The following is a 27,561-nucleotide window of genomic DNA, read 5'->3' on the forward strand; positions in this document are numbered from 1 at the left end:
GCATCTTTTCTTATGTTTGTTGGCCACCTGATCAAACGTTTTGTCTCTTCTCTATTCATCTTTCTGTGCCCTTTACCCCAGAACCAAACATGAAACCTGGTTCTTAGTCCTTCCTCAATTACCTGCTCCCCTTCTGATTACTTTTTGGCATTTTGTCCCATATCTCAAGGTAGCATGTTAAAATCCGGGGAAAACAACTGGACTGAGTGTGAGAAAACCTGGGTCCTTTATAAGATATCCCCTGGCCCTTCAGCTGTTTGGGTGTCCATTTCCCCGCGTGTAAGAAGTGAGAAGTAGCTCAGAGATGGTTGTTAAGGTCACTTTCAGCTCTGTGTGCTGGTTGAAAATACTTCTGCCGGTAAGAAGGTGTGGGAACTGACTAGGAACTGAATCAGATTGGAGGCTATTTCCAGATGCATGACTCCCTGCGGCTCAGCTGCATCTCCCCTCCCCCTCAGACCCAGATTAATCTTTCCCCTCACACTCTTCCCTTCCTCCCAGGACTCCAGGGCCTGCAGAACCATTAGTGCTGTCCCTTTGTGCGCTGCCTTGTCCATCTCCCTGCACTGGCCTCCCCCACCCCCTCATGCCATCTACTTAGTGTAGGTTGCCAGACCTCCTCCCAGCTTGAGATCCAAATGTCAGCTGGTTTGACACCGTCTTTGCACTTCTCTGAAGGCCCCAGGATCTATTAAACACAACAACAGCAGAGCTGTTTGCTCCTGGAGTTGGCACATCACGTGGATGGCAGCTTGACTCCAAAGTGGTGACCTGCTCACATTTTTCAGTCTAGAATAAGGGGTTGGAACCCAGAGCACTGTGTTGGGTTGCCATTTCCCCCAGTGCTTTACAGAGCCATTGGCGTGGTGTGCTGTAGTGCACGTGCCTCTAATGCCAGAGAGAAACGGGGCGAGCAGAACAGGCTTAAGGAACCCCAAGGAGGCTCGGGCTCCGGAAGCAGTTCCTAAATAAATGGATGAAGCTTGCAGGAAGTCCTGAGAATAAGAATAATCACACCTCATATTTATATGAGACTTTACAAAGTGCTCTCACATCCCTTTCGCACGACATCCTCAGTGGCCCTTTGGGTGAAGGGGTCATTGTCATTTCACAGGGGAGGAAACTGAGGCCCAGGCAAGGTAACGGGTTGACTAAGTGGCAGGGCTAGGTCTCCTAGCCCTCCTCAGGGAATTATTTAAACTCCCAGAGCCTTAGTTTCCTCATCTGTAAAATGGGGATAATAATGGTACGCAGCGTTGCTGTGAGGGTGAGCAAATCTGTCATCCATGTCAAATGCTGAGTGCAGTCTTTAACTAGTCAGCACTCGTGACTGTTAGCTGTGGTGATGAGCAGTCAAACCGGCGTTAGTGTCAGGACCAGCATTAGTGCGCAGGCCCTGTGATATTTCCACTGCTCCACAGTTGTGAGTAAAAGCAGGTCGGAGAGGCAGGGCAGAGAGCGGGACAGCTCCAAAGGAGGAGAAAGGGGTGACGTGAATGAGTTTGGACAGTCCTGGCTCAGCGCCCTGCCCCCCACCTCTGAGTTGGGGTACGCTCCAAAAGCAAGGTGGCACGGGGGTGGAGGGGGCGCGGGCAGGGAAGTTCTGCAGAGAGCTTCCTGCCTCAGCCTTGGCTCGCGGCGCCCGATGCTTAACTCGCCTGAATGTCAAACTTACTTTAAAAACTGGAACGCAAAATAAGCAATGAGGCAATTTCCATGCCACGTCTGGTGAAATTTGTACTTTTAAAATACTGAGGATAGAAGCCAAGGCCGGCAGAGGGAGTGATTTAAGGGCCGGGGGCCAGAAAGTACAAAATGTGTTTGATAAGAGATGAAAAGAGCAGAGAGGAGATGACAGCTGTGGGTGGGAGAAGCTGTGGAAAGGAAGCCGCCCGTGCCGGCCGCGGTGACAGACAGTAGGATGGAGCGATGCGAGCAACCGGGCCCGAGGGAGGCTAGAAAACGAACTGAAGAATGTGTGATGTGACAGAAGAAGGGCTCTGCTGGGGACCTGGGGTCACATAGCCAGCGGGGTTCCCTCTGGGTTAGCAAGGGTCATGATCAGCAAGTGCTCCTCATGGTTATCCTTGGTGTCCCTGATGCAACGAGAGGAGCCCCTTATATGTGACTGAACCTTATCGTGTCTGGACTACTCTCATGTCTGCCCTCCCCTGACCCTCATGATGACCCCGAAGCTAGCCAGAGCGGGCGCCATTACATCCATTCTCTTGCTTCCCTGCTTCACTGTGTCTCTCCTCCTTGATGCATCATATGGACACATCATTTAGTCCTTACCCCAAGCCTCACTGAGCCTGCCTGAACCACCTCTCAAGACAGCAAACACTCACTTTGCTCCCACCTGTTCAGTCTTGGGGCAGGCCCCACTGTTTACCCTTTGACCCAAGACCAAATCCTTGGAGTTCTCCTCCTCTCCTACTCTCATTTTGTTGAATCTGCCTCCTACAGAGCCCTTGATCCCTGACTTTGCTGCCATGCTCAGCTGCTGTGCCCTCTTACCTGGGCGACTTCAGTACCCCCAGCTGCCCTGCCCTCCTACTTGGCTCTGGCCCCACACCAGTCCATCCTCCACATCTCCTCCCAGAGAGCTTTCCAAATGCAGAGACATTGCTCCTCATCTACCCCTTCAGTGCCACCAGCTCACTCCTGCCCTGAAGGCATGTCCAACCCAGCCAGGCCCGGGGCTTGCAGCTGCCTGACTGCACATGCAATGAGGGTTCACGCTTCCTCATCTTTGTTGCTCTCTCTGCTCAGGATGCTCTTTCATCTTTCAGGAATCCAGGTTGGAGGGGGTGGTCACCTCTCCAGGAAGACATCTTGTGTTTGACATCTTACACATCTCAGGCTAAGTTCTGCAACTGCTCTTCATTCCCATGCTTACCTGTGAGCCGCACCCATTACCCTGAGTTGCAAGCATCAGTTTGCCTTCTGTCTCCCCTCAGAGACCTTGAGCAATTTGGGGCGGGTGCGCTGACTGATCTTTGTATCTCCCTCCAGAGCCTAGCACAATATCGGGCACTCAGGCTCTTCATCAGCGTCAGTGGAAGGAACAGAGACTCGAAAGAGCACCTCACTGGATTCATTCTCAAACTGTCTGCTGAAAACATCAGGGTTTGGGAGTGCAGGAGTGGGAATGAATCCTCAGAACACAGGGAGAAAATCAAATCATGGAAAATTTAAAACCACCTTCACTCAACAAAGAATTCTCCGTGTTCGCACATAAATCCAGGACCATAATCAGCCAACGTTTATTGATCGAACTATTCCCCTGACATGTGGTAGGCACCTTATATATGTTTCCTCAGTTAAGCCTCACAACAACCTTGCTATGATCCTGGTTTTCAAGATGAGGAAATTGACTCCAGTCGGTTGAGTAACTTGCCCAAAGGAACATAAAGTAGAAAAGTGGCCCCTGCCCACAGAGAAGATGGGGCCATGCAGCCATGCATAAAGGGGAGTAACAGCAGGGAGCCCTTGAGAAGTGCAACGGAGGAAGCTGACGGGGGCTTGAATATTGCACAACAGTTACAATTTAGGCAGCCCTAGCAAAGAAGATGGCAGAGTGAGGGAGGTGTCTGGAGGTTGTGGTGCAGGGCACAGCTGAGGGAGGTGAGTGGACTGGGTTAGCCAGACCAGAGGCCCAGGCAAGGGAGCTGTGGGGCAGGGCTGGAGGGTTAACATGATGAGAGAGGCCCTGGGATGCAGTCAAGGTTTAGCTGTAGGTAACTACTGAAGGTAGGGAGAGTTATATGTGTGAAGTAGTGTGTTAGGAAGATTAAGTGGAAGGGGAACGATGAGATGGAGCCGGGGTCTGCAGGCGAGAACCATCAGGAGGCCATTGCAAGGGTGTGGGCCAGGCTTGGGCAGATGGGAGCAAGAAGAGAAAGAGGGATGGAGGCAGAATTTGGTGCAGGACTGACTCAGGGATGGATTGACTGGCTAGGAGGGTGCAGGAAGGGGTGGGAAGCCTTTGCTTTTTACCTCCCCATCTCAGACCATCCAGAGGGGCACGTCATTGTGAGTCCCCTGCGAAGAAGAGATGTTGGACACTTGGCCCTCAACCAGACCATTCCTGACCTCAGTGTGCTGAGTCTGGCTACATCCCTGGAGTCTCTAGGCTACAGGTCTTATCTCAGCTGCTTCAACTTAAGGAACTTTTCCCCTTTTAAGTAAAAGGAGGGAATGTCTCTTCTCTGACCCTTCAGCTGGAAACTGAGAAATATCAGGAAATAGCTCAGGGAATATCAAGAGGAGACATCGTTCCTTAGCAGGTGAGGGACAGCCCAGACTTATGATTTTCCATCTTTCTAGAACTTTCCAGCATGCAGCCTTCAAGACCAAAGGTAGAGAAAAAGGCCAATATGAAATCAAGGTTTGAGAGCCCGTGAATCGGATGACCATCAAAGGGCATTTTGTGGAGCATGTGAGAGCACAGAGTTGGAAGCCAGACCTTCTGGTTTTACATCGAGGCTCTCCTGCTTACTGACCATGACCTCACAGTCTCCTCCACAACGAGAGAGGAAGAATCACCCGCCTCCAAGAATTATTGTGCAGATTTAAAGCTCTGGGAAGAATACCTGAGACATAGTGAGGGTTCAGTAAATGTTATCTATTGTTACTATTGTGTAACGTGATTCAAGCAGAGCTAAAATAAGACTTGAAGGGGCCTTAGTCCCAGACAGTGAGGAATCTTTTTCAGGAAACATTTCAAAAATAAGCCTTGGCCCACCTCCACACTTCCTGGTCCCAGCTACACTCTGCCATTTGCCTTTTGAGAACACTCCCCCCTGTTCACGCGTACCCACACACTCACACGTGCACACACGTACACATGCACGCACACAGCTGCCATCTGGGTGGTGCTTGGTACCAACTAGCACAGATCCTGGCAGCGTCCCAAGAGAAGTCTCTTTGCAGCCTCCGGAGAGCTGCTGATCTTCCTGGAGAGAAGGCACTGCCACCTCCCCATGGTTGCCACCAAACCTCAGCATCCCACTCACTCCAAAGGGACTGGTCAGTGTGAAAATGAGACCACCAAAATTAGTGGTCTGGAAAAGCAAAGGGGCCCTGGTGCTGAGTGGAGCAATGGTCATTTCTAGGGAGTCTAAATGCAGCCAGAGGGGTCTGCATTCTCCAGGTCAGGAGAGCCCAGGTTGCACGAGACAGCACAGGCAGCAGAAGGGCAGGAGGAGCTCTGGGACCAGAGACTGGAAAAACCAACCGACTCCTTAGTATCAGCAGCACCAAGAACAGAGTTGGGGCTTCTGGTTCCAGAGCCAAGAGTGGACACATCCTGTCCTTTGTGTTTAGTGTCCATGCTGCCAGCAGAGGGTGGTCAGACACAGGCTCCTCCTCCTTTAGGGGAACAAACCCTTGAACTGTAGTCTCTGATGTCAGTTAGTGAACTTGTGCAGATGTGATCCATGGAGTTGGGGGAGAGGGGAGACCATGAAGGAGATTTTCTTAAAGCTAAATTTTACAATTTAAAGGGCTTTTAATTATTCTGAGATTGGGGCCTTTTCTGGTATTTAAACACCCTTTTATGAAAAAAAAAAAATGATGCTAGATGATGGGATTTTTTAAATATATTCTTTCCTGCAAAATAAAATGTTGCAAACCTAATAATAGTCTCTATAATTTATGTTGTTTTATTTTACTCATACAAAAGAATCCAACGTCTAGAAACCATTGTCTGACACTAATGTTGAAATTTTAAATTAGATTATATACAAGCTACAGCTCAGTGATGACCTAGGACATCGGTGTCCAACAGAAATAGATGTGAGCCACAGATGTAATTTAAAATTTTCTAACAGTCACATTTTAAAAAGTAAAAGAAACAACTGGAATTAATTTTAATAATATATTTTATTTAACCCAATATAGCCAAATATTATCATCTTGACACATAAGCAATGTAAAAAACATTACTGAGAAATGTTTCAATCTTTCCCATATGGAGCCTTTGAAATCTTGTGTATTTCACACTTGGCAGCATATCTCCATTCTGACTAGAATTTCAAATGCTTAATAGCCACAAGTGTCTAGTGGCTACCATATTGGACAGTGCAGAGCTAGGAGAAGAGAGTTTCTGAGCTGTAGTCTGGCAATCCTATCAGGTAAGATCCAGTCTTTGGCCTCTCACTCGAGGAAGCATTGTTCATCATCCATGGGACTTTGGTAAACAAAAGGAACATCCCGGCCTTTAAACACAGCTGAGTACTTCCCGTGCAACAGAGAATCTGTTCCCTGTGAGAGCTCTCCACAGGCACCAGATGACTGTCCCAGGTGTCTCCCAGGACAGCGTTAACCCTAGGCTCCCAGTTCTCGCCACCGTGGCTTCATACTCCAACTTCAGTTTTGGTGACTTGTTTGGTCTCTCTTCTCTGCATGACTGACTTGACACCTCACTCAGCTTACAGGGCTGCAGCTCTCTTGAACTGGTGTCACTCATAACTTGGCAAGGGATATTTTCCCCTCTGGCTTTGCCCCCGTGGAAGCCTCACCTGCGTCCTCCCCCACTCATCCATCCTCTCATTCTTCAGACCTTTATTATGTATCTACTGTGTTTAGCCATGATGCTAGTACTGAGGTTTCAGCTACAAATAAGTCCTTGCCTTCATTGTAGCTAACAGTCGATAGAGGAGACGGAAAAGTAAGTTCACAATGCTTGGTAGTAAATTACATTGATGGGGTGCATGTGGCGTCTTAGGGGAGCACTTTGGAAAAGCCTTGGGAGATCAAGAAATGCTTCCTAGGGGAAGTAACTTCCAAACCAAGGTTAAAAAAGGAAAAATTAGCCAAGCTTTAGAAGAGAGGAGTGTGCATTTCAGACATATGGGAGAGAGGCAGTGGGAGGGCCAGAGGGAGAAAGACAGGTCAGGCAGAACATGGCTGGAACTTGGAGGATGTGCATGGAGAGGAGTCAGAAGTGGTGCCGGGTCAGTAAGGATGGTAAACTGTGATTAGGAGTTTCAACTTTATTTTGTGAGCAATTGGACAGTGTTGAAACGTGTTAAAGACTTGCGGTTTGGAAAGATCATTCTAGCTGCAATGTGCAGAATAGATTGGAAGGGGATAAAGCCTGCTAGGAACTTGCTGCAGTAATCCAAGGAAGAGATGATGGGAATGTAGAGAAGCAGCCAGGTGGAGAGATAAGTAGGAAGGATTGACAGGACTAGGTTTGAATAGATTGGGTATGGGGAAGGGAGAGGTAGGATTCGAGAATATCTTTGTGTTTGGGCACACGGTAGATGGTGAGCTGGGGAACAGGGAAGGGTCAGCAGGCTTGGCCAGGGTGCTGGAGGCAGAGGGCAGGTGAAGAGACCAGCTGATGGGGGCATCCAAGGGAAGATGCTCATCAGGATTAGGGTTATGGTGGCAGTCATTAGCAAAGAGATGGAAAATGGAAACAAGTTAGATAATCCAAAGAGAAGGAAGATTGACAAGAGGATGGCTTAGGAGAGAATTTGGGGAGGAACACCAGAATTTCAGATGGGAGAAAGAAAAGGAAAACCAAGAGGAAACAGCCTAAGAAGTGGAGAGCCATGCTAGGGTGATTTCACCAAAGCCAAGGGCAAAGACCAAACGTTTAATAAAATGTGTCACCCTCAATGTCAAGTGCCACAGAAATGACAAGTAAGATAAAGACTGAAAAATTTCCATTGCAGTTAGCAACATAGAGAATTAATAGGGACCTTGGTGGGAGTATTTTGAGGGGAGGAGGAGGTAAATTGTCACTTAATTACAGAAGTGGCCAGTAAGCCCATGTGGATTGGGGCCTGGGGCCCCTCTGTACCATCTGACAGGAGGCCCCCAAGCCTGAGTGCCTTAAGGAAACAGCAAGTTCAATAGCCAAGAACTAGGAGATCTTAGCTTGACCACTAACTAGCAGAGTGAACTTGGCAGGTCAATTCGCAGTTCTGGGCCTCAATTTCCTCTTCTTTAAAAAAAAAGGAGGGAGCTGGAACCAATGTTTTTTAAACCCGTGTCCCACAGAATTCTTTTTGGTAGGATGTGAAATGGTAGGCTTAATTCAATATATATCCAGTAAATGTTTGAGTTTTCATTATATGCAAGGGATTGTGTGCTAGAAAAAAAGAAAGACTGCAAGGGTGGGGATGGGGCAGCTTTGGAGATCAAAGCTTGGTAAACAGTAGGCCAGCAGAGGCCTCAGAACTTTTAACATGTTCCTGTGCATTGGTGGGGCACCACAAAGGGGATCTAGTATTTTTCCAGTATTTCTCATTTGCCAAACTTATTTGACTCTTGTACACTTCGTTCACAGAGACTTCTTTATTCATAGACTTCTCCTGGAGCTACTGTCCACCAGCTCACAGTGCAGGGACTGCCTAACCAGATGATCTCTATGGTCCCTTCAGTCCAATGCTGCAGCAACCCAGGGGTTTGTAGGGAGCCAAAAAAAGAAAGGCCTTCCCACTTCTGTGAGCTACAAAAGAAAGCAGAAGCAGAGACTGAGCCTTTGTGGGACTCCAGACAACAAGGTCCCTTATGTCATAGTGTCCTCCTTCCCCAGTTAGCTTCCCAGTTTGTCAGGAAAGACCCCATGGGGCATTCTTATATTGCAGAGTGACTTCTGGAATCACCACTCTGATCTACAGCCTGCAATTAATCCAACAGTGGAAGTGCCCTGGAATTGCCAAGGTGTAGGTTTTCTGAGCAGTCTGATGCTGCTGGAAGTAGGTGGCTAAGAAATCCAGAGGGTCCTCCAAGGAGCAAGAGTGAAGCACAGACCCTGAGCTTGTCTGACAGGTAGATTCAACCAAGAGTATGATGGTGGTTGGTACAAGGGAATGTGTTTGTTGGCCTAAATGGGCACACCCTGAGACCAAGTCCTGTGCCAAATGGCCTTGTGTTCATGCAACAGAGGAATATCTGTGATACTGTCTAGGTCACCCTTTCTTAACTGAACTTCTGAAAGTGAATTAAGCCTTAAAGCCCCACAACATCCATTGTTTGAAATGAATTAACTTTTCTTCTCTGCATGTGGAAGGGTACTAGTTATGTACCATCCATTGGAGAAGTGAGAAGAGAGTCACTCAAATAAGTTTCAAAGTGTTGTGATTCATATTAAAAACCCCTAAGGGAGCTGACTCTGTAAAGAGTGGAACAACCCCCAAAGGTACTGCTGAAGAGCTTCCCTCTGTATGTAGGGGCTACAAGGCATCCCATGCCCGGCATCATCTTGTGGAACAGAGGCCACCAGAGCATGAATGAGGGTCTTATGGGGGCTCTGGGAGCACCATGTGGGGAGAACCACAATGCAAGTGCAGAGCTCTTCCACCAAGTACCCAAGAGAATTTTCCTTGGACTCCAGGGGAGTGAGAAACCCTGGTAGACTTGGGTTTTTTTCGGTAGCCAAGGATGCCTGTATTCATTGTCTATTACAGCATAACAAATTGCCACGAAATTTAGTGTTTTAAAATAATGATAATGTTTCTCATCTCCCAGTCAGGAATTCAGGCATGGCCTGGGTGGGTCCTTTGCTTCAGGGTCTCTCACAGGCAGCAATCAGGGTGTCAGCTGGGGCTGCAGGCATCTCAGGGCATGACTATGGGAGGACCCTCTTCCGAGCTCCCTCACGTGGCTGTTGGCAGTTCCTCATGGACTGTTGACTGGTGGCCACGCTCAGTTCCTTGCCACGTGGGGCTCCCCAACATGGCAGCTTGCTTCACCAAACCGTGAGAGCCAAAAAGATGGAAGTCACAGTATTTGTAACCTAATCACAGAAGTGACATCCCATCACTTTAGCTGTATTCTGTTCCTTAGAAGCAAATCACCAGGTTCAGCCCACACTCAAGGGGAGGTGATTACACAAGGAGGTGAGGCTTGGGGGCCATCAGTTGCCCACCACAGTGCCCAACCTAGTTTCTAAGCAGTTCGCTTCACTGCCCTGGCCCACTTATCCCTTCCCAGTATGCTACCCAGTACACATGAACTTAATAACACGTTCAGCAATTCAAAACGTGGCAGTGTAATGGAATCGCAGTTCTCACTATTATTTTAAGTGTCTTTTATGTGATGCAGGATTTCTGTAGTACTCAGAATGGCTGTTGAGAACAGTATATGTTTATGTCAATGAGCAAATTAATCTGCATGTGAAATTGACATGAAATAAAAATTTCATGCCTTATAGTGTATCAGTGTTGCCCATGAAATGAGATTAAAAGGAATTTCTGATTTTACAGTTGTCATACTTTTTAGACTGCTTGTGTTTTTCTCTTCTAAACAGTTGAGTTTGAACCTAAAGGCCAGTCCTAGACTTGGCATTTTACAGTTTTCAGTCAACTTCCTTTTCCTCAGAGCTGAGAGCAGGCTTCCTTACATAGAACTGAGCTGGGAATGTATTAGGTAATCTCAGCTCTGAAAACAAAATCTTTGATTCTAAAAGCTGACAGCAAGTTCACTGTCCCTGTCCTGGGGGAACTGACATTCTGGAAAGGTCACTGGGCCAAGAGCTTTTCCCCTTTCATCCTTTTCTTCCTCACACACGTGAGTTTTTGAGCAGGTGTTGGTGGCTGGGGAAACGAGGGGAGGAGACGGTGGTCTCCACGAGTTTTCTTCTGGGCTGAAGCGGATGACACAGTGAGAGAGATGGGAGTGGGGAAGGGACAATGTGCCCCACACACCTGCACCCGGGAATCCACAGAGTGTCACTCCTGTGGGGACAGACAGTATTCTCCCAGGAAACTGGGCCCACCCCCACTTTATGTCTTATTTCTGTTTCCCGCGGCCTTTGTGTCTATAGAGTTCAGGCACATGGAACACACAGAGAAGGTAACCCATTCATTCTCTCTGCTTGGGTCTGCCCTCTGCCATGTGCACTGGCACTGCAGGATTCAAAGGTCGAACTGAAGCTCTCTGTTTAGGAATAGATGTTCATTAACCACCCCTCTGGGGCCTTGTTGAAATGACACCCTCACTGCCCCTTTCCTGCTCCATCTGGGCTGTAATGGGAGCACCTGTTAGGATGTCCCTATGGCACTTCTGCCAGAAGTTTCCCCATCTTCCTGTCACTACCCAGAAGCAGCAGGCAGCCTGTCCCTCCCTTCTGGGCGGGTCACTGTAACTACTGGATTCTAGAGCCCAGTAGAAACTGCTTCTTGGGGTGGTGGTTTGAGTGTAGACACACGGGTCCACATGCTGCTGCCAGTTTAATGAGCTTGTGCAGTAGAATAAAAGGCCTGTGCACAGAAGTACATTTCTGTGATAACTGACAGCGATCCTCGATTAGTGTGTTTCTGACATGCCCGAGTTGGCACATGTTCAGGTGCGGGGGAGGGGGGCGGGGGCGGAGTGGGGTGGGCAGGAGAGCAGTGATTGGCTGCTGGAGGATGGAAAGAGACCGAAGAGGGAGAAGCTCCCACCTGGTGCCCTGGGGTTAGCATCTCAGAACACCTCTGGAAGCATCCTAGGCTGGTAAATGGCACTGAACATTCAAGAAGTTGATGGTTCAGGAAGCGCTTTGAGACCCACCTGAACTTGGAGAACTCAAGAGTCTTAGTTGAATCCTCCTTTAAGAAAAGAAAAACTACACATGGAAAATCAGCTCAGAGGAGCGTGCGTTATTCATGAGCCACTGTGGCAATCAGGACAGCAGCCCCGGGCTGGCGGGCTTGGATCTGTCTGTCCACAGGGCAGCGGTTCCGCCCCTCCTCCTGGTTCCACCCCCACGCCCATCTTTCCTGCTCAGTAGCTCTTCTCTCCAGTAAAACCCCTGAATCTTCAATAAATTATAAACATGCTTTCTCGTCCGTCTGCCGGCGCCAGATCTCAGTGCTGGCAGCCTTTTTCATTCCCCTTGTGTCCCTAATAGATCTTGCTGTTTGATTAATCTTTTAGATCCCTCTCACAGAAAGCCCACTGTCAGCTGACTCTCCCCACGGTGTCCAGTTTTAAGGATTTTTCTCAGCCCCTTGGCCTTGTTGCTGGCAGCGCCCAGTGGTCATTCCTAAGTGGGGCTGTGGCCCCCCTGGACTTTGGAGGGCAGGTGGCCCTATCCAGCAGCAGCCCCACAGGCTCCTGTGCCTTAACCAGGGTGAGTTCACAGCGAGACCCTAGGGACAAATAACAGCAAGAAGTCCCAGGACCCGGGTTCAGCTTGTCTGAATCACTCATCAGGTTGAGCGAGGCTGAGCCTCGGTTATTCTCATCTGTGGAGTGGAGGTTCTCAGAGGCTGTTGTGAGAGTCAGATGAGACAAAGGATGAGTTCGGGCACCGTGAGCTATGAGCAGGGGCAGAAGGAAGAGACCAAAAAGTCCCATGAGCAGGGCCGCCTGTGCCATTGAGGTGTGAGGCACCGCCCTGCTGCCTGCCCTCCCTGAGCCTGTGCATGTGGGAGGCACTGGGATTCCTGCTCAGCCTCCAGAAAGAGCCCCCTGTCCTTTATCCTTTAGGCATAGAGCCTGGAGAGCTGAGGCCCAGGAGCACAACCACCCAGGCTCCACCCAATGCCCCTTATACCGCCCAGTTCTGCCCAGTTTAGGAAGTCAGACTGGATCTTCTCCAAGACTTCTCCTTCTCTGAACTATGAGTTTGTGGGTCTAGGCCATGACCACTGACCATTGCATGGAGGCTGGTGCAGCCACTGTACGGCTGTAATTAGAGTAATTTTAGCTACCATTTACTCAGCACCTATTAAACACCCGGTCCTTTGTCTGCAGTATCTGCAGTCTTCACAACAAACCTGGAAGGAAGGCATTTGTCTGCATTTTAAGGTGACAACACTGAGGCTCAGGGAAGGTAAATGACGTGCCCACAGGCACACAGCCAGTTTTCAGCAGATCCAGTATTGAAATCAACATTGCAACCCAAGTTCCTTTTTCTAACATCAGTGCTTATGCTCTTTGCGCTCTTCTCCTCCTCTTGCCTCTCAATGCCCCTCACCCACTGTTGTTCAGGGCAGAACCACTCACCAAAGATGCCTTTCAAGCCCATGCAAGATCTGGCTCCACCCAATGGGAGGAGGAGTCTGAAGATTTGAACTTGATGATAAAAATAATGATAGTTACTATTTGTCAATCTGTTATTATCTAACACAGTAATATCTAGGGGGGAAAATCTACAAGTTAAAAGTTATTGTCTTCACTGAAGCTTAGAAAAGTAAATTCAGATGTCCAGCCACACAGTTGAGCCTCAGAGGCTGAATGGTCTTTGCAACATTCCATTCAAATCAACCATGCTTACTGAGTGTCAGCTCCAATCAAAGCTTCTGATTACTGATGCTGTGAGAACCTTTAGCGGGAGAGCCTTGGGCCCAACCCTTGTCCTACAGATGAGCAGACACAGCCTAGAGAAGCAGGGGGTTTGCCCACAGTCCCACAGCTGGTCAGTGGTGTCCAGATCCCTTGGCGAGTACTCTATGAACTGTATCACTTGGCTTTCAGCTGGCAGGTCCAGACCGTGCCATGACTGGAACACTGTACCCCATTTCTGTCCATCTGTCCCTACCTCACTCTGTGAGATCCAGCACCTCCTCTTCAGTGAAGGCTTCTTCACTACCCCGGGTGGAGTTACGCCTGCCTTTCCGCTCTCCCTGCACGTGTGTGCACGCCCACCGCTGTGTCATTGCGTGTTGATACACCTGCCTCCCCAGCTGGATGCCTCCAAGGCAGGAAAAGTGGCCTCTGTCTCCAAAAGCTCTCGAAGCAGATAACTCCCAGTACCAACCTCCCACACCAACTTACCCCTGAATAATTTACATCACAAAACCTGGGATTTGAGGTCCCATTGCCTCCCAGGATGTGGAAGGGCAGGCTATCTCCAGGGTGGTGCCCAGAGCCTGGCCCTTGGCAGAGCACTGGCAGCGGGGGCTTCTGAGTTGCTCTGCTCAGGCTGTCTTTTCTCCCCGTCTCTGATGGAGACAGGGAGGATCTGCTCAGCTCTCTGCTGTGTTACCTTCCTGTGAAGAGACAAAGGATTATCCTCCCGCTCCCTGACTCCCACCTCATTCCTTTTGGTGCTGACCTTGCTCACTGCTGCCTCCTCCTCTGCCTGGGTTTCTCCAAGCCCCACCATGTCCTCACGGACCCTGCAGCACACGAACTGAGGTCCCCCCAAATCCACCTCAACCAGTCACCTGCCTGCCTCCCTCCCCACTGCTCCCAACTTAGACTCAGGTCTGTGTCCACAGACAGGCAAATCCAGGGCTTTTTCAAGGCATTTTCCTTCCCTTTTAATAATGGTTATCTAAGGGTCAAGAAATCCCCCCCCAGAACTCAGTGGCTTAAAACAACAGGAATCATTGATTGCCTTTGTAGTCTTTGGGGGTCAGGAACTCAGAGCATCTAGGCCAGGTGGTTCTGGCTTGGAGCCACTGGAGCTGCTGTCATCTGAAGGCTTGACTGGAGCTGGCAGACTTACTACCAGGGTGGCTCATTCATACAGTGGGCAAGGTGGTGCTGGCTGTGGGCAGGAAGGCTCAGTTCCTCTGCACTTGGGCATCTCTCCGCAGGGCTGCTTGTGTCCTCACGGCGTGGCAGTTAGCTTCCCTCCAAGTGGCCAAGGCACAGCCTGTAGTGCTTTTATGGTTTAGCCTTGGAAGTCACACACTGTCACTTCCATCATATTCAGTTGGTCATATGAGCTGGCCCTGATTCAGTGGGACAGAGAACTGCACAAAGCATGAGGACCAGTAGGTGAGAATCACTAGAAGCCGTCTGCAAAGCTGGCTGCCGCACCTTCTGAAACCTTAAAAGGCTGAGTCTTCAGCTGACCTAGGAATGCCTTTCCTGACTTTTGTTCTCCCTTTCTCCATGAATGGGCATCTAATCTACTTAACTCCTGTGCCAGGAATATGGAAATAGACAAGTCCTTCCCTAGACAAACTCATAGTCAAGTGGGGGAGACAGTCCTACCTCGAGAGGCACTAGAAGAGAGATATGTACAGAATTATGGGAACCCAAAGGAGAGGTCATTACCTATCTGGAGGATTATGGAATGCCTTCACAACAGAGGGGACGTTCACTCTGGTTCTTGAAGGATGAGTAGGAGCGCAGGTCGGGAAAGGAGGAAGGACGTTGCTCCGTGCAGAAGTAATAGTGTGAACAGTGGCAGAGAGTTATGGCAACACATGAGGCTACAGTTTGTGAAAGGTCTTAAAGGCTGTAATAGGAAGTTTGGACTTTCTACATCAGGAGCCACTGTGGGCTTCAAGCCAGAGGAAGACCTGGGCAGAGCTGTGTGGTAGACAGGACATGGCTGGCAGGGGCAGAGGGTGGAGGCAGGAAGACTGGTCAGGAGGCTGCCACAGGGATCCCCAAGAGGAGTAAAGACTCTCTGAGCCGGGCCCATGGGGATGACGGAGGAGGGGTGGATCCAGAAGGGTTTTATTAGGAGGTGGAGCTGACACCATGTGATGAGAAGCTGTCTCCATGAGGGGAGCACAGGAAGGCCTGAAGGTCATGACTTACCTTTCCCCATCTCTCCCCCCAGGACCTTCCTTTCCTAATTCCTGGCTCCTTGTGGGTGACCCAAGCCCAGTCTGTGCTCAGGTTCTGAGCACAGTAGCCCAGCTTCCTCTGCATAAGCTCTCTCTTCTTCAGTGTTTGCTCTTGTAGGAAAGAGTATCAGAATTATCAGGGAGGCCAGAGAGACATCAGGCCCATTGGCCTAGGATTGAGGTTCTGAAGTGTTCTAGCCCACAGACTTCTTTGAGAATCTAGTGAAAACTATGGAAAAAAAAAAATGCACATTTGCATACACAACTTTGCAAGCAAATTCAGAGGGCTCACAGTCCCCTTGAAGTCCATCCTTGAGTCTCTGGACCCCGAATTAAAACCCTCAGGCCTAGGAAGAAATCGGAAAATGAAGAGAGGGAATATTGGACTCACCAAACGTCAGTTATTTACTTCCTCGTTTAATACCCCACCCCATAATTGGACAACCCCTGAAAGAGCGAGAAACAGGGGGAAGCATTTACCCAGAGATAGCCCCTGGTGGCACTAGCCTCACTTGGCGGGTTTATTTTCATTATTATAGTAATTTTCGGGCTGAAGGCTACAATTTTCACTTGCAGTGAGGTATTAAATTGAAATTACCCCAGGTGTAATTGTCATACGAAATGATCCTGGGCACGTGGAAATGAATGCTTTTTCAAGATGGGGTTTAGTGCTCATGCCGGGGTTTGAGGCTCTGTCTCTTTAAACAGGCCAGATTTCAGTGTGTGTGGCAGAAGGTCTGGGTCAGCATGGTGTGGTGGGCTGGAGGTGCTGGCCCAAAACATGGTGAGACCTCTGCCGGCTGGGCTGGACACAGACTGGGGAGCAGAACCCGTCTTGGGGTGGGTTTGCACGGCTGCTAGGAACCGCTGTGCACGAACTCAGCCAAGCAAGAAATCCACGTTTGTGTTCTGTATAGCAACTTAATTTGGCTCCAAGCCCAAGTTTCCCCAAGGTGGTGGGAAATTCAGCTTTAGTCATTCTCGGAGCTTCCCTGCCTCCCTTAGGGCTGGGTGAGGCCCTGGGGTCTTACCCAGTGCTGTGCAGCTGGGGCGGCCCCCACCAGACACCAGGCATCCGTCTGTACTGGTGACACCACGATGCCCTGGGTTCCAGCCCTTTAGATCTGCTTTGCCCCCAAAGGTCTTACTTGTCATCCTGTGCTTCCTTCCCCAGATGCACCACACTGGTGTACTGCACAGACCTCCCTCCCACCAGCATCATCATCACCTTCCACAACGAGGCCCGCTCCACCCTGCTCAGAACCATCCGCAGGTAAGACAGCCTTCCCATCTGTCAGCCCTACCGGGCCCAGCACTTGGTAAGCGGTATCTGCTCCCTGGGGGACCACCCCTTTAATAAGAATATCAGGTATTCTAACTGCCTGCCAGGTGCTGTTCAACACACCGCACTCAGTCACTCCTCACACTCCTACGAGGGCAGCTGTTATCCCGTTTCCTTAGGGGAAAGACAGAGGCCCAAGGTGTTAGGTAACTTACGGAAGGTCACTGAGGTTCATAGAGGACCTGGCCCCAGAGCCCTTGCCCTTAACCGCTGTGCTAGACTGCCTCCAGAACAGGAGTTCTAATTTTCACAGCTGCCGAGGGCCCTGAGGCCCTGAGAGGCTAAGTAGATACCCTGCCCCAGCATCAGGCTGGGATTAGAACTCAGGTCTGCTGAGTGCTGCCTATCCCAGCACCTCCCTCGCCGCAGCTCCCACACACCTGCTATGGTCTATGGTACAAATCAGAGCAGCCCAAGTGGCTCGCATTTGCTTTCTCAACCATCACCTTGTGTTCCAGCCCCGTTCCCCCTCAGGCCTCTCCATCCACCTTCAGCTCCTAGTCAGGGCCATGCTCTTGGTGTAACCCGTACGTCCTTGCTACCTATGGCCTGTGGCCTGCGTGGATTTTTGATATGCGAAAGTCCCAGCGAAGCCCTCAGCAGAACTCCCTTCAGAGCACAGACGCGGCCCGGAGACTTGGCCAGGAATTCCTCACCCCAGTTCTCGGAAGACCCTGGGTGTTTTGGCTTCCTTCCCCATGGGAGCTCCTTCCTCTCCTCTGGAGCCCCTCTCCCTGTGCCCACTCTCACCCCAACACCATCTGGCCTGCCCTTCCTCACTCAGGTCTCCGGCAGCATTGGCATCTTGGATGGTGGTAACGGCAGCCACCAGTCACTAAGTCCCCATGTGCTCTCAGCTGAGAGGCCACCGCTGTGCCCACTTTACAACTGAGAAAACTTACTCAGAGATACTAAATTAAGGCCTATTGTTGCTGAGCTAACAATGGTGAGCAAGGTTCCACCCCTCGCACTCTGACCTCAGAGTTTTTCTCAGCAACCTGAATAAGGTAAAGCCAGTCACAGTGGTGGCATTCAGAATCCCTGGAGGAGGGGTTGGACCAAGGATGCGCCCAACCATGCCTCCACCAGAGCAAGGGTCTAGCCCTGGAGTAAAGTGGCCGAGGCACCTCCATGGCCCTGGGACACATGGCCCATTACAGCTTGTCCCCTATCTGCTAGCCCATCCCAATCAGATGGTTGCCTGATCCCACAGAGATGGAGGTAAGATTAAATGTGGGCCAAAGAGAGTACAACTAAGCACACAAGATCTCTTGTCACTTCCATCAACAAGCCACACCTTCCCTCTCTCCTTCCCACACCCACATGGCTGTGGACAAGTGGGGAAGTTCCAGGTGACAGGAGGGAGTCAGTGATGGGCTCACTCTAACGGTGGGCACCAAGTCTTCGGCGCCACCTGTCACTCATGATGAATGTCCACTGTGCAAGGTCAGCTCATCTTTTAGAAACAAAAGGGAGGGCCTGCCCAAACACGCAGTCTTCAGCCTGGCATTTCCCCCTGTCCATGGGGCAGCTCTGTCTGCACCCAGATGTCCTTGGCGACAGGCTGGCTGGTTTCTTCTGCCAGCTGCTTGCCCTGTCTGCCCTGGTTTCTTCATTCACCCCACAAGCTGCCTGATTCAAACTTGATTTCCCAAAAAGCCTTCAGCTCTTGCAAGAAAATGTCCCAAGTCACTGTCAGGTGTCACTGTGAGTCTCACAGTAGACTGATAAAGTGCCTTCTGATTTGTAAACCTGTGTGGGTATGTGTGGGAGAACAGGGATGGGGGGTGGTCCCATTTACCTGGGTCTCTTCTGGTGAAGGGAGAATGGAGTTTTAGGACCTTGAAGGCAGAGCAGGCACATGGTGGAGCAGAGGTGGCTGATTCCAAGTTGCCAGACAACAGCCCCAGTGCACAAGGTCATGGCTGGGCGTGTCTGCCACATGTTTCCATGAGGACATGATAGCCTCCCAGACAGGCTCCTTGGCTTCCCGGCTGGCTTCTCCTCCTCCTTCAAGGAGTCTTCTGATGCCATGTACCTCCATCCCCCTTAACCACCCTCACACCCCATTAGGGCTCCTCTGGGCTCCTCCTCTGTACATCTATACTCCAGCACTTAATGCATTTTTCCCGGATGCAATCCTCAGTGAACTCCTTTAGGGCAAGGACCCCATCTTACTCATCTCTTACCTAACCTCCCTATGGCTCAGTTTCCCCATCAGGGAAATAGGAATAATAATCGTGCTGACTCCACAGACTTGCTTTGGTTAATTCAGGTAGAGGACTGAGAACCATGCTGGCACAAAGTGCTGGATCAATGTTAGCCATCCCTACATCTGCACAGCTAGTGAGCTCTCAAAGGAACAGAGGCTATGGGCTCCTTAAAAGGGCACTGCACCTGGGGTCGAAAGACCCAGGTTCAAGTCCCTACCTTGCCACTTCTGAGCTTTGTGACCTTGGGTTGGTCATTAACCACATCTATAAAGACAGTGATAAAAATATCTTTCATGTTTCAAGTTCTAACACATTTCCCAAAGTAAGACATTACACTGAGACATTTGGGGGGCATTGTAATATAATAAGGAGACCCCAGACCCCTTGTGCTTCCCTATCACTGTGTTTATGTTCTCAGGGGCACTTCAGCTGCTGCCCTCAGACTCATCCCTTTCAGCTCTAAGACGTCTTTCTCCTTCTCTTCCTGCTGCTCCTCCATCTCTTTATGATAGTAATAATGATGCTTTATAATAATAATGTTAATATGTTAAATGTATGCTGAGCTTTATGGTCTACAGAACACATTCCATCTCTCCCTTCAGTTGGAGCCCCATCCAGGGCCTGTGAGGCCGGGTGCACGTGGTGAATGGAGGCCCAGAGCCACAGGGCTAGGAAGCACAAGGGCCAGGACTCGGGTTTCTGCCTTCCTGGGTAGAATTGGGGGGCAGCTAGGGGTGCAGCCCCAGGGTGCAGCCTCTGTCCACTGGCCTGATGGAGGGCTGCCCCTGAGGCCCCGGCGCCCTGCATGCTGGGAGGGGGCTTGGGGCCCATCAACACCATAATTTTTAGAAGGCATCCATGACGTGCCAGACTATACACCAAACTCTTCTGGGTGCTTTGCCAAGAAAGCCCGTGGAGCTGTTTCCTGCCTCTCAGGAGCTTCCCATGTAAGCCAGGCTGCGGGCTCAGACCCAAGTATGATGCACAAAAACAGCAGACAGGGGGCCTGAGAGCCATGTGTGAACAGACGGGCATTTACATCAACAGCAGGCTAGGTAGAAGTGAACTTTAAGGGTGGAGGCAAGGAAGATTACCTCCAGAAACTTCCATTGCCAAGTATCATATTTGCCTTGGGATTCCGTACCTTCCTTCCACTCCCTACACTGTGGCACAAATAAATCACCAGCCACGGAGAGGGCTCTCTCTCTTTTGTCACCAATGAAAGGATCTTCTCTAAGATATCTTTCATCTTTAACGTTCTAGAATTCTGATGCCTTTGCCGCCAGGCTCTTTGAACTGGGGCGGACTGCTCCTCTCCGCCCTGCCACCCAGCGCTTGGCCAGGCCTTCACCCCTCTGGCCAGCTCTGCCCCTGAGCTCCCAGGTTAGCTGGGGGCTGGGGGTGGAACACACGCGGGGGGCACTCAGAGCTGGGCAGAGGCATGATGGGAGTGTGATGGGGGAGGGAGAGTGAATCACAACCCTGATGAGTTAGGGACTTTTCTCATCTAAGGCGAGAGAAAACAAGCCCTGAAGAGTCGTTTACCTTGACTGGTGTTGCAGCAGGTCCCCGTGTATATGTGAGACCCAGGGTTGTCCCTGTCCTCTTGGGGCATCCTGTGGCCCTATGGGGCCTCTGGTGCATGCACGATTGCTCACTTTATACCCTGAGTCTCCTTGCTGTCACTTTTTTTGTAAAACCCTATGTTTAGAGGAGCAATGTCTCAGGTTAAGGGGGTTAAGAAATTACACTCTGGGGCCAGATTTGCCGGCTCTGCCCTTATCAGCTGTGTGTCCCTGGGAAAGCTCCTCCACTTCTCTGCCTCAGTTTTCCTTTCTGCAAAACAAGGACTGTTGGTAATAATTACCTCGCATGATTATGGAGAAGAGTAAATGAGTTCAGGTAGATAAAGGCCTTGAAACAGTGCCTGGCACAGACTGAGCCTGTACAGGTGACAACAGGTGTCATGATGCTCCTCCAGCCAGATAGGCAGCAGTGTTCTAATGTAGTCTGAAAGTTGACCAGGCATCAGGATTTCCTGGAGGGCTTCTTAAAACACAGTTTCTTGGGTCCCATCCCCGGATATTCTAACTGAGTAAGTCTGGGGCCCAAGAATTGGCACTTCTAACAAGTCCCCAGGTGACCTTGAGGCTGCTGGCTCTGGGATCACACTGTGAGAACCAATATCATTATTATCAACACCCAGATTCAGAGAGCAGCCACTGAGCCAGACATGGTGCTAAGCTCCTTTCATGCAGCTCAGGAAGTTGTGGTGCTGAAGGTTCAGTACTTAACAGAAGCTCCCCAGCTAGTTAATGAGGATATACAGATAGATCCGGTACTTGAACCCAAGTCAGTCTGACTCCAGAACGTGTCAACTCATCAACCGGCCTCAGGTCTTCATTCAACTGGTATTTATGGAGCGTTTGATAAATGCTGTCTGCGCATAGCACTGCGGAGTTCACAAAGCAATTTCAAATACATTTCCTCATTTCATACGCACAAAAGCCCGTGAAGTAGGTCAAGTATTAATATCGCCTGCCTTTACAAGGAAAATGTAATTACAGATGGAAACGAAGGCTGGGAGCGGCCCCGGCGCCTGGTTCAGGATTGCACAGCTAGTGGATGGTGAGACCACCTGGCCTCCCAGACTGCCATAACCTACCGCCTCTCGGGGTGCTCCACGTGGGCCCCCCAGTTAGGGTGCAGCAGGTGGAAAGCTGGAGATGTAGGCACTGCCTGCGCAGCCACCCTCTGGCAGAGAGGTGAGCTGTGTATAGGAGACTTGGTTCTGGAATAATTCCCGGGCAAGGTTGACCTGGATATGCCAGTGAGGTGGGCCAAGGTGGTGTAAGGAACAGGCAGGGGACAGCCGCAGTTGGGGTGAAGCAAAGAACAAGGATGTGCTAAGCTGGGCCCTGGGGGAAAGGGAGGGTTGGCTTTGCTATGGAGTGGCTGGTGAGGTGTCCTGGCAGAAAAGCTGGTGAGGGCAAAGGAGGGAGGCCTGGGCAACCAGGCTCTGGGTGGTGGAAATGAGGTTTGGGGCAGCAGGGAAGGCCTGGGCGACCATCTGGGCCAGGCCAGGCCCCCTGAACTGGACTTGACCTTGCCCTTTTTCCTTCCACCCCTGGACCCCAGTGCGCCTGCCCACCTCAGGCCCCCCCAGCCCCTAGCCACTTTTGAGGAGCCCCCCGCCATCACTCCAATTGCTCTGATTAGAGGAGCAAAAACAAGCCAGGTGTTACCAGGAAATGGTCTAATTAGCACTTACTGCTGACGATTTCTTTTTTTTCTTTTTTAAACCCTGGACATTTTTTATTCGCTAATCATCTCTCAGTTCAACCAGCACAGAGCTGCACGCGATTTACCTTTTGATGTTCACAGAAGAGAACTCTTGAATTTCAAAGAGCCGGCAGAGATTTGGGGGACTGGCAAGCAGAAGCTGCAGCCCTCATCAAACCTCATTAGAGGGTATTCTTCCAGCGGCTTTTCCCTCTCCTCCTGCCTCCCTCTTCCCCTCCCTCTCTGATTAGAGGGCTGCTTGGTGGGTTTGCCTGTGTTTTCTTTGGGACTTCATGGTGAGGATCCCCTCCCACCACCTCCTGCCCCTCCCTGTCCCCACCTCCCAATGGAGGCTCAGGGCTCCGGGTGGAGGTCCCTCCCTCCACCTTACACTAGTTGCCATGGTGAGAATTAAGGCTTCATAAATAAAGGTAGCTCTAGGCAGAGTTCTCCTGGAGAGTCTCTGCATCCTGCTGGGGAAGGCGGCTCACCAGAAACAGGGCTCAGAGTGGTCCTCCTGAGAGGGGGACGCACACAGCACCTCAGCCAGCACCCAACTGAAGCCCCTCGCCCACTCCCATGGCTGTGGCTGTCCTACAGGGGGCATTGTGGCCCAGGAATGTTTCTGAGGAACCATGTAGTTTGGGGCCTTCAGGAGAAGCAGAATTGAGCCATCCCAGTCAGGCCTGAGGGCCAGCGTGAACACGCAAACCCCGCCTTGTCCCATGGGAACAGATCCACAGCACAGGAGGGTAATGAAGTCGATTCAAAAATCATTACTGACACACAAAGTAGTAATAATTATTACTTCGTTGCAGACATTGTGCTAAATGCTTTGGATACATTTTCTCCCTTAATTCTCCCAACAGCCCTGTGAAATGGGTACTACTATTATTATCCCCATTTTACAGATGAGAATACTTTACTGCAGAGAGCAGTAAAGTAACTTGCCCAAGATTGCACAGCTTGTAGTAAGTAGTTCCTAAACCATAAGCTTCTGGAGGGCAGACCTCACGTCTCCTTTGTTCCTCATCACATACCCAGTGCTAGCACATAGTAGGTGTACGCTAAATATCCCTGGAGGAAATGGCTATGGGTCAAGGTGCTGTTCTTGGACTCTGGCAACACAGAGAGTAACTTAACAAGGCCCCTGCCCCGGGGATATAACCATCTAAGGGCCAGCAAAACCCACTCAGAGTCAGACAACAATGAAAGCCACGCGAAGCTTCTGATACAAACTGCTGTGGGTCCCAGAGAAGGAAGGGATTACTTCTCACTAAGTAGGCTGGAAGGCTGTTAGAGAGGAAGTGACCTTTGAACTGGCCCTTGTGGCCGAGGACGGCATTTCAAGCTTCGTCGGCCATAGAACAGACTCTTCCTTGTGAATGAGCAGGACTTCTCCAGGTAACGCGCTGGGCATGAGGAGTTCGGAAAAGGGAGCTGGCTCCCGATGGTGAAGGCCTGGAGGAGCAGGCTCAGGGTTTGGGGTGTAGATGGGGAGACCCATGGTAGGGGTTTGGTCAATGCATTTATTTGCATTAGCAAGGAAAGTCACACAATCAGAGATCAGATCTGTGCTTTAGAAAGCTCACTCTGGAGGCCACAGCGGGCTGGTGCAGGTCCAGGCTCCTGCAAGAAAATGGGCCAAAGAGGTTGAACCAGGATGGAGGTGTAAGAGGTGAAAAAGACTGGCGTGACATTTTCAAGCAGAAGCAGCAAGTCTTGGTCCCTGATTTGCTGTGGAGCTGCAGAGAGGGGAGGGTCGTTGAGGAGGACCCCTGGGTTTCTGTCCAGGTGCTAGGTGGGTGGTGGAGGCCTTCACCAAGAGGAGGCAGAGTTGTATCCCAGTGGCTCACGGGTGAGCAACGTGACTTTGGTTGCTCTGAGTTTTCACTCCTCAAAGGCAGTGGCGTCTATTTAAAACTCAGGTTAGTACATGTATTTTGCCACTAGAAGCGTAACGATCTTTCCTCTTTTCATCTCACAGTGTATTAAACCGCACCCCTATGAATCTGATCAAGGAAATCATATTAGTGGATGACTTCAGCAATGACCGTAAGTAGCATCGCTCCCTCTCTCTGTCTGTTCCCAGCCCCTGCGTAACAAGGAGAGGCGAGCCCCCTGGTTCTCAGGGGAGGGACGAAAGCCTGGGTTTGTACTAGGTATGGAAGACTTTGAGTGTCCATGTGGGGCTCAAGAAGGAGATAAACCTTACATTTAAAAAATAATTTCTTGGGTTCTCTGCTGTGAGGACCTAAGCAGGTAAATTTAGTAGATTCTTGATTGGGTTGGTGTGTGTATGCATGTGTGCATGCATGCGTGTGCACGTGCTTGTGTGTCACTGCCCCCTAACCTGCATTCCTGGAAATGGGAAAGGATCTGAGCCTTCAAAGGATCAACACTGGGACCTAGAGCCCAGAAGCAGTGCCCATCACTAGAGATTCGTGACTCGTGTGCTGTAGTGATGTGCCAGCCTGAGCTGAGCCTAACATACCCTCTACCTTTCATCCCCACGGCACGACTGGGTGAGCTCTGTGTTTGGGACCCCCTGCAGGATATCCCATCACCTGGCCATGACACAGTGAGCAGCTGCCTTCCAACCCACTGGTCATCACCATTTCCTAGTTGTTCTATCAAAGAACCTGGGTCCCACACAAATTCACCCTCCAAATCCACATTCCCCAGGAAAAGAATGCAGGTGTTTTCCAACATCTGTGTGTTCAGTTTGACAGGCATGATAATTGTAAAAGCATCGTTAGACTTCAAGTAATTGGGATTCTGACATCTCCTCTGAGAGCCATCATGCCAGCAGCCTGGGTCCGGTCCCAGGCAGTCACCCACATCCAGGGAAAACTGCTTCTTCCTGGTGATAAGCCAGGGGGGGAAGCAGGCAGTGGCCACTGGGGACAGCTCCGAGTTGCAAGAGAGTAGAGTTTGTCTCCGCCAGTGCTGATGCTGGAAGCTGGGCATAGAGGCCACTACCATGCTTGGGTCTGCTGTAGGAAGGCTACAAATCTACACCTATGACATAGCCTCAGAACCTTGGAAGTAATGCCTAAGTGGACCAGGTCAAGAGTGATAGGATCAGACTCTGAATTCTGAGACTCCATGATCTGATCGCCCCTCCCTGGTGAGGAAGGGCTTGGAGGTGGGGAGACACTCATCCTGCTGGGAGGTAGCCTGGTGCTGAGGCTGGAGGAGGGAGTGCTGTGAGATTCACTTGGAACCAGAACAGCCCAGTGGTTATTCCCAGAATGGACTCTGGAGCCAGACTGCCTGGCTTCAAATCCTAGACCTGTCACTTACTTACTTACTTACTAGCTCTGTGCCTTGAGCAAATTATTAACCTGGATGTGCCTCAGTTTCCTTGATTATAAATTGGTGATAATAATTATTTTATATATAGTTTAGATAAGGATTTAAATGTGTTAACACAAAGTGCTTAGAATAGTACCTGGGCCCCAAGGAAGCCTCTATGAGTCTGTGTAGTCACTCTGTAGAGTCCAGAGAAGCAGAGAGGCTAAGGTTGGTAAACCAATGGGCCAAAACCAAAATGGCGGGGTCACGATATGGAGTTCAGAGCCAAGAACTGGTGAGCCAAAGAAGTGATGAGGCAGGCGGGCAAGCTGGAGGACAACGCAGGGCGAATGCCCAAGATGGGGTCTCTTGTCTATCCTGGCATATTTCCCTGCCTGGTGGAGAGTTGAAGCAGCTCTTGTGATGGAAAACACACTGGACAGATCCCTTAACAAATAAGGTCTCCTGTATTATGGGTCCATGATCTGAAAGGAAACTCCAAAATTCATGTCATCCATTCTCTGGCCTCCTGGAAGCTTTTTACCAGACCCCACTAAAGTGAATAGGACTCTTACCTCAGACTTTGAAAGACCTGTAGAAAGGAGAAATGTCCCCAGTGTCCATGCCAAGATTTCCCATCCAGAAGTGTTCCATCAAGTATGCAGGTGCCATTGTGTGATTGACCTGCTCCAAAGAGGCCCCTCACTTTGCACAGACTGGGCCACATTGTGTACTGATAGCAGTGTTCATTCAGCCCCTTCCAAAGCCCATAAACACCCTGGAGTCTAGACAGGGCTCCGCAGTTGGGGGTGGAGACAGGAGGCGAGGCTGCCTACTCTTACCTACCTACTACCTACTACTTCAGGTTCACCTCCATCCCCTGGCACTCACTCCAGGTGATCTTTTGTCTTTGCAGCTGATGACTGCAATCAGCTCATCAAGTTACCCAAGGTGAAATGCTTACGCAATGAAAACCGACAAGGTAGGTCTGTGTGGCTGGGTGGGACCTGGGGATGTCAATGTGGCAGACTGGTGGGGTGTATGTGCATTTGGGTGTGTGTTCGGTGCGTGGAGGGAATGCTGAGTGGCTCCTCCATGGGCTTGCTGGATGATGGAGTGACAGGGGCACCCACTGGGCCATTTATCCCTACTGCAGGTCTGGTCCGGTCCCGGATTCGGGGTGCTGATTTTGCCGAGGGTGCCATTCTGACTTTCATGGACAGCCACTGTGAGGTGAACAGGGACTGGCTCCAGCCCCTGCTGCACAGAGTCAAAGAGGTGAGTGAGGCCAACTGAGGAGCAGGGCTGGCTTCCTTGCCCCCCAATTTCTCTAGGATTCCTAAGCTCATTACCTCACCTGTGCCCCCAAGTGCCTCTGGGAGGTGGGCAGGACAGACTGCTGTCCCCATTTTATAGATGAAGAGACTGAGGTAGACAGCAGGCAGTGGTGGAGCAAGGCCCAGACCCGTTGTCTGTACCATACCGTCACCCACAGCAGGCCTGCAGGGGGTGCTGCAGGCACCTGATACATGACACACGCAGCTTCCTGGCAGGAGAACTGCCCAGACCAATTTCTCCCAGACTTTAGAAGGTTCCAGAAAGGGATCCCTGATGAGTGTCGTTGTGAAAAGGCAGTGGAATTAGCCAGGCCTCATCACCTAATTCCTGACACCTCTGTCTTACCTCTACCCACATGTCACCCTCACCCAAAGGCTAAGGCAGGTGGGCTGGATCCTAAGAGACCTGAATTCCTTGCCTCTGTCTGCCTTTAAGTTACTCTGGAAGTCTGTCTGCTTCTTCTCTCCATGTCTCAGTTACTCCTCTTGAAAGTGAAAAAAAAATTTAAATTTTTCCCATCTTGATTTTGTACTCCCAGAAGTCCATCCACCCCGTCCTGATCTACAGGAGGCGCTGCATGTTGTAGACACAGGGTCGGTTATGAGCATCC

At 50.5% G+C, this 27,561-nt stretch overlaps 1 protein-coding gene across 1 annotated transcript in view; it reads left to right on the forward strand.

Annotated features, from left to right (window-relative positions):
- The window catches only part of GALNT14 (polypeptide N-acetylgalactosaminyltransferase 14), a 206,274-nt gene that overhangs the window by 139,293 nt on the left and 39,420 nt on the right, over window positions 1–27,561 (forward strand). Inside the window, exons 3-6 of the mRNA XM_008514756.2 lie at window positions 16,654–16,752; window positions 24,304–24,371; window positions 26,530–26,595; window positions 26,770–26,891. Of these exons, the coding sequence (XP_008512978.1) occupies window positions 16,654–16,752; window positions 24,304–24,371; window positions 26,530–26,595; window positions 26,770–26,891 (355 nt within the window). The remainder of the gene's footprint in view (window positions 1–16,653; window positions 16,753–24,303; window positions 24,372–26,529; window positions 26,596–26,769; window positions 26,892–27,561) is intronic.

This window comes from Equus przewalskii, chromosome 14 (genome assembly GCF_037783145.1).
Source record: "Equus przewalskii isolate Varuska chromosome 14, EquPr2, whole genome shotgun sequence".
Classification (NCBI taxonomy): domain Eukaryota; kingdom Metazoa; phylum Chordata; class Mammalia; order Perissodactyla; family Equidae; genus Equus; species Equus przewalskii.